The 13,253-nt window shown below is 27.7% G+C and overlaps 1 protein-coding gene across 6 annotated transcripts in view; it reads left to right on the top strand.

The window, feature by feature from the left end:
- LOC410006 overlaps positions 1-13,253 on the top strand; it is a 142,316-nt gene that overhangs the window by 101,648 nt on the left and 27,415 nt on the right. For all 6 annotated transcript variants that reach the window (XM_026443494.1, XM_026443493.1, XM_006560821.3 and 3 more), the window contains one exon: positions 11,120-11,222. In XM_026443494.1, the coding sequence (XP_026299279.1) occupies positions 11,120-11,222 (103 nt within the window). The remainder of the gene's footprint in view (positions 1-11,119; positions 11,223-13,253) is intronic.

The following is a 13,253-nucleotide window of genomic DNA, read 5'->3' as shown; positions in this document are numbered from 1 at the left end:
TTTTTCAAGGTAGAAAGAAAGAAATTTTAGATAGAAAACAAATAGAATAATTGAAGAATGTTCAATTTGATTAATTTTATTGATAAAGAATTTTTATATCACCATTGGGAAAAATTTCATAACGAAAAATACTTTTTGTAAAATCGAACGTTGAAAAATGAATTTCATTTTTTTTTTTGTCATGCATGCAATTCTGATACAGAATCTTTTAAAAAGAAGTAACTTTATAACTTTGTAACTTTGAAAAATACGTGAAAATCGTTAAACACTTTTGTAACTTACGAAATGACAAGATTCAGATAATGTAGAACGTGATTTTATTGAATAAAATCAAATGGAATTGAAAATCTCGGCTGAAAATATGAACTCGAATAAAATTAATTAAAAAATTTAATAAAAGTTATGAATTAGCTTTCATAATTTTTTATAAAATTGTATAAATTACTAAATTAAATCTAATGAAAAATCTAATATACTGATATTAATTTAGGAATAATTAATAAATTCAGTTTCAGATCAAATCAATGTCAATTGAAAATTTATATTTAACTTGTATTTACAAATAAATTATTTTATATATTGGTAGTGAAAATCAATTTTTTCAACAATTTAAATTTAAAAATTAAAATATTGTCCCTAACAACTGTCATCGTTGTCAGGAATAAATTGTACTCATTTGCATAAGGATGATAATAGAATCAAAATTATTTCTTTTCGAAAAATAAAATTTATTGTAACAATAAATTAAAAATAACATTCAATAACAATGCTGAAACTTTTATATTTTAATGCTCTCTTTCTTATTTCAGTTCAAAGACAAATCTCTTGGGGAAAGAGACGAGATGAAATGGCCACGAATATCGAGTTTCACTATTGAAATTCTTTTTTTCAATTACTTCTAATCTTTTCTCGTTTCAAAGATATAAAATCGAGTAAAATTAAAATTATCATTTTACCTGTTCGCAAAATTTTTTTTATAAAACATATCAGAAAAGAATTAATTCAAAATATATTCCTTTAAACAAATCTTCATCTATTCTTTTCATTATTTATTTGAATTACAAACAAATTAATAAAATTATGAATCTTCAGAAAATATTATACAAAATCAGGATACGAAAAATCTGTAGTCATTAACACTATCATGTCTTCTCTCTCTCTCTCTCTCTCTCTCTCTCTCTCTCTCTCTCTCTCTCTTCTCATTCGTAAGAATCGTCAAGGAATTCCGGCCACAAACTGCCTGAGAAATAATTATCATTTTAACAGGGCAGCGGTGGTGATCGCCATCGTCCCGCGATCTCAGGAATTTCATTAGTTTCGATAAATTCAGTCCGTCTAGCCTCAATTGTCTTCCATCATTAATTCCAACGCAGCCACCGCATTCATTACTAATTCCTACGTAACACATTAATTCAATTCGTCCACTATCGATCGATCATCATTAGAAACGTCCTAATTGCCTAAAAGCTTTTCCAATTTCATCCACGTTGAAAATTAAATAATTTTGCAATTTTTACGCGGAGAAGAATAGAAAGAGAATGAACAATTTGTTGTTAAACTATCTTTACGGAATATTTTATCGGTCAAAGGATAATTTGGAATTTATTCTATTTTATGTGTATTTTTATGTATAATTTTCTATCTCAATTTGGAAAGAAGTTTCTTGGAGGAATAGGAGGAATAGAAAATGGCTGACGAATATAGTGGGTTTTACTACTGAAACATTTATATTTAAATGTTTTTCTATTTTATAAATTATTATATTAGATAAATATATGTTGAATAATAGTCTAATTCGATAATTTAGAATTTTGAAAGAAGATTTATTGAATTATTAACTTGTTTAAAAAATTGAAAAAAATTATTTAGATCAAAAATACTTTACTTATCCCCGATTCGAAATCGTATAATTTAGAATTTGATTAAAAGCTATTGTTAGAACGATATAATTTCAATCATTCGCTAGATCCTGGTAATAATTCTTGTTAGTAGTTAGTAGTACAATGTATATATATTATAGTTGAGTTATAATAGAACTTCGTTTATCTGAAGTTGTCGGGAAACGAACAGTTTATATAATTGAAGTTCATGTAATTGGAGGTCACCATTTCCCTCCGCTTTCTATGATTTTTCGTTCAAATAATACAAATCCACTTTTAGATAAATGAATTCAATCAATAGTTCATTTAATCGTTAATTAAAATATAACTAAATTACTAGAATAGATTTCTGTGTGACAATTGTTATACAGCTTATTGTACTTTATAATATAATTTAATTAATGTAATAGGGAATTGAGTAATTTCGATTATTCGAAGATTGATTGTAATCCTGCATTTAAATTTTTATAAATAATCCATATTATAAATAATCCATATTATCTTATCAAAATTTCTGGTTAAAATATAATCGTTTAATATATAATATATATTTGAATTCTAAAATTATTTCTATTCTCGTAGAAAAATTCTAAAACTAATCATTTCCAAGAATTCTATATTCTTCTCTCTTTTACGCCTTGAGCAGGTTTTCCCTAGAGAAGGAGGTAATAGAGTTATCCTTCTTCGTAAGAGGGATGCGAGAAACGCAATTGGCGCCACGGTGAAATTCTATGAGAGATTGTGTTTCGAGAAAATCCATGGCCTTGGTGAGTGCCAATTGAAAGGTTGTAGGAACTTTACATATGTACTTTATTACTAGATCCCTACCATATTATTTTATATATGCTGAAATCGCAAATTCGTGCCAAAAGTTCCACATTTCGTGTACATTAACCATGAATTGGAACGATTCTAAATTTACAGTTTTGAAAATGGGATGGAGGAAGTGAATTTCTCCAATCTCATTAAAACTAGTTGAATTCGTTAGAAATAATGTGAGATAACAAATATTAGAAAGCTTTTTAGTTTAATTTTTTTTTAATTTAATTTTCATTATTGCGTTTAAGAAGAAAATATAAATTATTTTTATTGAAATGAATTCGCACAATATTTCTTACTTTAGCATAAAATCCCTTTCTCTCTCTCATCAATATTATATATTAATTTATAAAGCTAAAACAAATAAATTAACACAAAATAGTGAATCATTCGATTATCTTATTTAAAGGAAAATTATAAAATTAAAAAAAAGAAAAGGTTTTCTCAATTGATTAATATTATCAATTTAATAAATTATCACACAATTCAGCAAGTGATCTTATGTTAAATTTATGTTGCTTTCTAGCACGTGCTAGTTTGACTTCGGTCAATTTTGCAGTAAACACGAAAGCCTTACATATCCATGGGTGGTGACTTTGCACGAGCGCAACACATAGTTGTACACATGTATACTGCGTATACTTATGTACACGTGTATTAAGCCCGTATATATTACGTGGTGGCTAAAGTAGGTTTACGATGAAGTTGCGAGACACGTGAGAAATATTCCAGAATATTCGTGACATGCCTTGAAGTGAATTGGAGAGAAGATTTCGAGAAGCGTTTAATGGAAATGAAATAAAAAAAAAAAAAGAAAAAGGAAAAAAAAATGAAAAATGACGATCAACATGACTGATACGCAAGAATGATAATGTAAGAAAAGAGAGCTGCGTTGGATATCTTTTTTTGTGGAATATATTACGATGTCTACTCTTTGCTTGAATGTGCTATCGTATTGTCTCCTTTGCATTAAATATGAAAGCTCCCTTTCGTTCTTTTTTTCGTCTTCGAGTTTTATATTATAATACTGTCTAAAATATTATTTTTTTTTAGAAAATAAATCTCAATAATTATCGAATATAAATATATTCTAATTGGACATTGTTTTGTATATATTCAAGAATTCTCTTTTCAAAAAATTCTTCAATGTTACATCGTATTTTTCTAAAATTTCATAAATTATATTCAGATATTATTATTATTATTCATCTATTCCTTTTTCATGGCATAATTAATCAGTAATACCATAGAGTGTCGATACGATGTTCGATAAATAAAAGCTAGAGGAAAATATGTTCGTTGGACAAGAGAAATGGATTGCTTAAAATGATGTGTGCATATCTCTTTGTGTGAAGAAGTGACCGTACTTGAAGGGAACGAGTAGCAGGAGGAATAGTACGGTTTAGAGATAGAGAAAGAAGGTTTTAGAAGGTGAATTCAGAAAGAAAGTCGGGCACCGAAGAGCCTCGATCAAAGTAGAGTCTTAAAATGAGAAATTTAAGAAAAAAAAAAAGAGAAAAAGTAAGAGATCAAGACGAAGAATTTTTTGAAAAAGAGTTTCGAAAAATAATTTTATGAGAACAGAAGTTTGATAAGAATGGATGAAATGAAAGTTTCGACGAAAATTTGGGAAAAAATTTTCGAGAAGAAGAGTTGTTAAAATAGAAATTTATAAAGAAAGTTTATTATAAAGAATAGTATTTATAAAGATGAAAGAGGAAGGGTGTTTAATAAATTACTCGAGGTAATCGATAAATGATATTTATAGTAAGAAGTTTTTTTAAAAAAAACTTATCTTGGTATATTTATAAAGTCAATAAAATGTCATATTATTGTTAGTTCTCAAGTTAGTTTTCTAAACTAACTTTTTCAATTGTTTATAATTTCTTCGTTAAATTGATCATACATGATAATTTAATTATACAAAGAAAAATAATCATTAAATAAAAATAAGTACCACTTATTAATACATTTCACTTTTACTTATTTTTCATTTATCAAAACAATTAATTTTTTTAAATCCTAACAAAATTCCAAATTTTTTTTATTTCTCAAATTATTCGTTGGAATAACTTTTATTAAATTGTTGTACGAGCATTTATCGATATCCAATAAAACTCTTCACGAGATCAATCCTACACGCGCCAACATAGATGATCGCTTAAATCCACGCGTTTAACATAATCGTGTTTCACGATCATCTAATTGCGCCTCCCTCACGAATTCACGCCAGAGAAAAATTCACCCTCGATTCTTCGCCTCTTTCTGATTTTCTACTTCTTTTTTCTTCTTTTTTCTTCTTCTTCTTTATGAGCCGAGACAGAGATTCGGCTTTCAGACAACCGAGTCAGATAAGCCAGATACTTGTCGGTTTGCGCGAGGAGGGAATCGGAGCAGAGGTTAAAGCGACGATAAACCTGGCTTACGACAGTGAGCTTCTGCCTCTTAACTTCTTCTTCTTCTTCTTCTTTTTCTTCCATTCTTAGCGAATAATCGCGGCCAGGCTTTGTCCACGTCGTGTAAATTGTTCATGGTTATTAACGCATTTGTTGGCTGATAAATAACACAGATACTTTGTTCAACAATATATTTTGATTTGAGGAAATGGCGAATTGTTGCAAAGAGGGAAAATTGATTGAAAGATAGTTTTTAAGAAATTTTATCTATTTCAATTTTGTCTAAATTTGTTACGTAAATGTTGAACATTTACGTAAATATTGTACTTCATTCTTTGCAATGCGCTCTTTGTCTGGACAAATATTGTGCATATTTACACAACTGAAATAAGGCTAGCACAAAATTTTAAATATTTAATGAAGGGAATAAAAATAGTTTGAAATTTGGAAGAATAATACGAAATACTGTAAAATTTTTCTTTTTTTCGTTCACGTAAAGCATTTGTACGATTTATTAAATTGTAATATGGAAATATAATAACATTTAGTAAAAATATATATTCAACAAAATAGGAGATGATATTATAATAGGATTCATGATAGTTTCTTAAATTGTTATATTATATTTATATTTCTTAAAATTATTATATAATAGAGATGATAAATTATAGTATGAAAATATTTATATATATAATAAGTACAAAAAGATGTAAAAAATCGTAGGAAAAAACGATCGTTTTATTTGATCTTTTTTATTCCAATAATCTATTAAGATTTCTAATGGAAGCTTTGAAGATTTGAAGCTTGAACTAGACTAGGTTAATTTAATGTCAATGAATAGTTCGACAAGTTTGATGAAGTCAATAAAGCGTGGATTCTCGTCATATTAGTTACTGAGGTGGAAGAATATGGTAATGGCGTTAATCAGAAAGTACATACTACTTCGTCAACTTATAGGAAGATGTTCTAATTATTTCAAATGATTTCAAAAATTTAAACTCTAAAAAGCAATACTTTCTAATTAAACTATATAAAATTATAACCTCGTCGTTAATTCTAAAAAGCATAATTTCTTCAAAGACAAAAGTATCATCCAATCTTTCCCATTTTTGTTCTCTTCGCAAGAAATATTCCTCATGGGTTTAGAGACTTTTTCCAATGGGGCAATTTTCGTTATTTACGATTATTTTCCAGTCCTCTTCGTCGAACGAGCCTCTTTTAAAAGTTCTGATCGAGATGGAGGCGATAAAGGGCATTTTTTTTTTCCCTCCCCCTCTATGCTCTTATCCCTGCTCCTAAAAGAAGCAATGGTTTCGAAAACTACGACAGAATATCAAACAGCCTCTAATAAAAACCACGTTTATGGAAGATATATATAATCGTTTACAAAGAAATTTCTTTATTAAGCTATACACGCAACTTTTTTTTTTATATTATATAGAGCAATGATTTATCATATAATATTTTCATCAGTAACAATTAATTTTTAAATTCATTAATTCAAGAAAGAGTTGAAGAATCAATTAAAAGAGGCCAATGATTTGATTTTGTATTAAAAAAAAATAATAATTGTATTTAATGATCACTAAAAGAGGATAAAACACAGATAAAACTCTTTTTCAAATTGGCTCTAAATTATTCAATTTTTTTTTAAATTTATAATTCCAATAATACAAATAAACTATCTAAAAATTAATATTCGTACATGTCTTCAAATTTTCCAATCGAGAATTAATTATAATTCTCAAAAATTTAACATTTTTTCAAATTCCTTTATTCTCTCAAATCATTGTCCAACCATGAATGATTTTGCAAAAGCGTTATTAACATCCCTCGTTTTCTCACCGATGTTGTATCATCCCCCTCAGGTGTCTTAATTAATCGAGCTTTATCAGACGCGCCTTTTACAAGTTTCGAACTTTATCTCGTGTATCGTCGTGGATCAGCACGAGTAAAGTTCACTTCCTGCTTACGAGAGCGTTAACCCTTGAACAATCTAGATGTTCGTACATTTCGTGATATTGTGTAGATTGCAGATTGTGTAGGCGTGTAAAATAAGAGAGAGAGAGAGAGAGAGAGAGAGATAGAGATTTAATTTTGCTTTAATAGTACAGTATCGATTAAACCCGGGGACTTGAACATCTCCGGGACTTCGAATCAACAATTTCCTGTTCCACATAGAGCACTTTTTCCAGTTCGAGGGAAACGTTTCCTGTTTCACGCGATTTCTTCCGTGTGCGTCACGTTATTGGATTCTGGTTTAATCGATCGTGACATGAAGTCGAACAGATTTTAAGTTACGTGATTCTCTTTTCTCTCTCTCTTTTTTTTTTTTTTTTTAGAAAAGAGTAGTTTCTTTTTTTTCAGTTTCATTTTCTGTTATTCCATTGGTACATTGATTGCGTAGTTATTCTGTTACTTGCATATTGTTTTTTTTTTTTTTTATACATATTAGTTGTTGAACGAGTCATTCTTTTAAATAATTCGTTTATATTTATTCATTTATTTGATAGGTTATTTTATTTTTTTTATAGAGTTTTGAGTTAATTGCATAAGAAGATGCAATTTAAGATATCCCCTGATTTATGAAAGAAGATTATTGAGTTGAGATAAAAAGAATCTTGTACGGGTTATACATTTTATCTGATGAAACGTATTTTCATTTTAAGAGAAAAGTTTTTGTTTCATCGTCATTTTTATACGTATTCTCATGTTATATGGTATATTCTACACAATATATGTAATTGCTTTTATCATGTATCGAATAAAAATGTTTCGCAGATATCAATTTTTTAAATTGCGTTATATAAGTCAATTGAAGTTCAATTGAACTTCAGAATCTGTCGCAATTAGCTTTATTCGTATTTTTTCTTTATCCAATTAAAAAAGGATTATCCTTTTTTTCTTTTTATGAATTAATATTCATTACCAACGATTCAATCATACAATTCAAAATTCACAATTTATTCCATGACATTTTATATTTCCAATCAAATCTATATCAAATTTAAAAAAAAAAAAAAATATCGAATTTATTGCATGTTTTAATTCAAACTAGAATATATTTTTCTAATGTCAGAACAATTTTCTCGTATGCTTCAATCAATATCCTATTAAAAAAAAATTTTATAAAAAAAAAATTCTCCCATTTAAATTGCAATACAAATTCACCGTACCATACCACAATATCTACAATCTAAGAGTCAAAAAAAAAAATACATAAATCACAATTGCCCCTTAATCGTTTCGAAAAACGAAAGAAAGAAAGGAAAAAAAAAAAAATTCCCCCAGATCTACTAAATCATCCCCAATCCCGAGCCCTACATCCTTATCAGTCGTTCGAATTCACCGAGTGGCGGCAATAAAAATGTAAATTTCCGGTCACTGCCCCGATTCAGAGGAGCATCAGAACGTGCACGCGTGCGTGCGTGCAATTAGACGTTTAGCCGGTCACGAGAACACGACACCGGCGCCTCGGCGACCTCGTTCCTCTCTTTTTTCTCTTCTCTTCCCTCCTCTCCTCTCTTTGATATCAACATACCGTGGTGGCTCGGCACGCGTTGGAATTTTTTATGGCCCCCACGAGAGGGAGAGAAAGAGAAGGAACGAATGAAAAGGGAGAAGAAGAATCGAAGGCCACACCCTTCGACTGTTGGTCGTTAACTATAAAACATGGGGGTGAAGAGAAGAGAAGGGCGATCGAGGACGCGAGAAAAGGTATAGCCTTGCGATTGGATTTGATCTAATTTGATATTGGAATCACGTTTGTCAAACCATTTCGATTTTTTTCTTCTTCTCTCTTCGTTAAAGTGATTAAATCAAGAATGCTTGGATTTAATTTCTTTAATTGAATGAGAAAGGAGAAGCTAGTTATTTTTTTGTTTCTTTTTTTTGAGATAATAGGAGAAAGAAGAGGAGTTTAATTTAATTTTTGAAATGGAAGGTGTTAATTTGCATTCGTATACAAGCACATTGTTGCAACGTGATGAACATTTCTCAGATAATTGTAAAAAGTGTATATTACATGGTTATATAATAATGAATCAAATATTGACTCGTACTATTTACCCATATTTACTACTGTTAATGGAAATATTACTGTGATTATTATTATCATATTACAATATTATTAAAATACATAAAATCAAACAAATTATTCAAAATATTGATTAAAAAAGATCGATTCGTGTTAGGTGTAATTTTATCATCAACTTTTCTTTCTCTCAACAGATAAATAAAAGTTATCATTGACATATATATGTATCGATTAGAGATAGATAAATTGCGTACGATCAAAATAGTTGCCAATACAATTCTACTGTACAGGATAAAATTTCAAGGATTTCTACTATTAATCCTCGAAATTGATCGATGAGGTATCGCTGACATAATCTTTTTTTTTTTTTTTCTTTTTATTTTTATGAATACGTTGGATTAGGTTCGTTTTCCAGGCGTTTTCGCTAGTTTGCACAGTGATTGGATTATCGAGGATATGTGGGCTAAAGTTTTGCGGATTCTGTTTTAGTGAGATTTTCAAAGTCGTTCGATAAAGTTTAATAAAAGTAATAATTTTAAGCAAGAGGGATCGAATGTTATTGTTTGTAATTGAACTAGATTATATTTTAGGAAACAGAAAATAGAATTGGATAAAAGAAAAAATAAGGAATAAAGTAATACAAAAAATATAGAAGACAGAAAACGAAGTTGGAGACGGAAAAGATATAAGAGATAAAAAATAAAATTAAAAATGTAGAAGATAGAAAATGTACGAAACCAAAATCTAAAAAGAAAAATTTTTCGAATATAATTTTCAAATTGCAAAATAGTTTTCTTACGTAGATATTAGAAATATTATGGAAATATTTTGAAGATATTGGAGATATCAGGGAATAACGTTGTAATCAAGTTGATATTTAACATATTTCAAATTCTTAACGAGATATTTAGTTCAATTAAAAACACGTGGATTAAAAACACTCGTTTAGGTGTTCGTTTATTTGCATTTTTTTTTATAAATGAATCGATATAATTATTTTCTATCTTTAGATAATAATTTAATAATTTAATTTTTAAATCCTGAATCGTGCGTATGTTTGCTTCAAATAAAATTTGAAATATCACAGAAATTATTGATCATTCAATAATTATTTTTAAGAATATTCAACATTCATAAAAAAGAAATTTATGTATTATATTAAATAGAAGAAAAATAAAATAAATAATAAATCTCGATTTATTTGAAATTAGAGCAAATTTGAATAAATTACAGATATAGTTAATGTCTAATAATTCCGGTAAGTCGAAATTTAATAGATCTAACGAGATATAAATGGAAGTTCTATTGATTTTGGATTAACCATTGCAAATTCATTTCGCACTCGGGCTTTATTAATTCTGTAAACTTTCTCCATTCAAAGGAATAATTTCCACGAAAATTATGCCATCAACGAGAAAGTGAAAAGACTTGGATCAAAGTGGACGAATACCTATGAGAATTTTAAACAGCTGCTCTGCTGTGTTTGCTCTCATTTCACATTATTAACTTTACCTCTTTTTTTTTCCCTCCCTTTTAATTTTTTATGCTAAATTAGATTCTAAAATTTTAAAGTTTATGGAAAAAAACTCACCGACAAACTCTCTAATTTTATTTAATAAACGTTCTAACAATCTATATTACGTACTGCATATATATCAACAAACAGTTTTTCCTTTTATATTAAGATTTATTAAATATTTAAAATTATGATTAGGTAATCGTTTGATAACCCTTTTCGACCCTTTCCAACCTTTTTCAACCCTCATTATTTTAATCACGTTGATCTAAATACATATTTTATCTTACATGTACCATATTTCATATTAAATCATTTCAAAAATTTCCATATATGAAAATTTTATATCGAGCTACGTGCAATGAATTTTCTATTAAATTATATCGATATTATATCGATATTATTATATCGAATTAAGTTTCGTAAAAGGATTAAAACAATTAATCTTTCCTTTCTTTTTTATTTTTTCAAGAACCATCACCATTGTACGACAACAATCACTATCATGAGGAATGTCTAAAATGTAACAGCTGCGGCTTGAATCTCACAGGACCCAATCAGAAACGGGCTAGACGGTGAGTGATTTAAGCAATCGTTGCATATTAAATGTAAAATCAAAATTTTGTATTATAATGATAATCATAATCTGTATCAAATTTCAATTATAGTTTATGCATACAAAATTTTGTGTATTTAAGATTAATGTAGTTATTCGTCAATATTTTGTATGAATTAACAACTTGAGCCCACGATATAATTTGATTCTTTCTTAATTTTTTGTAATCATTATACAATTAATTTGTTATAACAAAATATAAATTTATGATTCGATTTTTCTGTATTACAGCAATACCATTATATTTTATTGTAATGGAAATTGTATTAAAGAAATAATCAAATAAGAAGTTTTTACTATTGTATATGTTATATTCAAAGCTATTATTTCTTCGATTGCAACTAAGCAAAACGAATATATATTTTTAAAACGGAATATATATGTAAAAGCTTTTTACACAATGTTACATTTTAATGCAATTTCATGAATTCGCAGGCAACAATACAGTTTCTCAATAATATCAAAATGGAAAAATCTTATACCATATTCACGGTAGTTATCGTATAATAGGAAATGAACATATCTTTCGCAATATTACATGGAAATGAATCTTTGCAAAGATTTTAGAAATGCTGTAATAAATATAGCTATGACCTAAATATTGTAGAATATGTATGGAATCGTTTAAATAAAGACAACATTGTTGTGGAATATAAACCAGTTTTTTCAAATAAAGAAAATAGAATGCATGCATAAAACATGAAATGAATTCATTAGAAAATTATCGGGCGATCGAAATACTTGTTGATGCCCAGAAAAAAAAAAGGTCAAACAAGATATCAGTTATCTCGAATTAGTATTTCTTGCGATGGTCACCAATAATTATTCATGAATTTATATTATGGGTACTTTTTCAAAAATAAATATCGCTGGAGTTTTAATAATATTATATCGCAACTGTATAATATATTCTTGTTTTCATTCATAAAAAAAATACAAAATTTTCATCTAGATTAAATTATTAAGAAAAATATATATGTGTATTTCAATATATATATTCGTTGATATAATTCCATGTATCATTATGTTTATTCATAAAGACAAATAATTTTCATATATTATTTTATCCAAAACTTTTTTTGCGTACATGAAACATATTCTAAAATCTAAATTAAGTTAAAAAGAAAATAATAAATATAATAACTCTACGCATTCTCATATTCATTCGTAGAAATAAAAAAAAAAAAAAAAAACTTCATTTCACTCGCTTTGATCAAAAATTTTTATAAACAAAACACGTTCGTGGGAAATCAACAAAATTTCTTTTATCCATATTTTGTATTATTTTTAATACAGATAATGAAACATTTCATATTTTTTGTCATTTCAAGCTGATACAAAAGGCTGACGTTTTATATATCGCGCACGGATTGACTTTTCCTAATAAAAATTTTTAGATCGAGGATCTTCATTTCCTTGCGATTTGTTTTCGCGATCAAAAGAATTTTCCCATCGCGAAATGCATTTCCACGTGACATGGAGAAACGTCATGGCTGTTGGAATCGGTATCCGCTCGATCGTGGCATCCCAGAGAGATGCATTTGATTCGAGGATCGATAAAACGAAAATTGTGTCGTGTGTGTTTTTTATTTCATGCAGGTGAAGTAGTTAAACGTGCACATGTGAATAGATGGGAAGATTGCATAGAATAATAAAAAAGGTAATTTGAAATATGTTCTGGAAGAAATATTTGAGGACGATATATTTTATTTATAAATGGAACTGTAAATTCTCTTTCTGCCAACTCTTTCAGAGAAAAAAATTGCAGATATAGATTATATTCAATATAATTTTTGTAATATTAATATTAATATTATATATAAGTATTATATATAATATTAATATTAACTATTACGTATGAAATTACGAATATTTTAGATTAATATTAAATATCGAATTATTTATTCATTTTTTTTCTCTACCTTATTTATTTTTCTATCAGGTTTCACAAATTTAAAATTTAGATGATAAATAATGCATGACTAGATTC

Source organism: Apis mellifera, linkage group LG10 (assembly GCF_003254395.2).
Source record: "Apis mellifera strain DH4 linkage group LG10, Amel_HAv3.1, whole genome shotgun sequence".
NCBI classification, from domain to species: Eukaryota; Metazoa; Arthropoda; class Insecta; order Hymenoptera; family Apidae; genus Apis; species Apis mellifera.
This window is presented reverse-complemented; position numbering and strand designations above follow the sequence as displayed.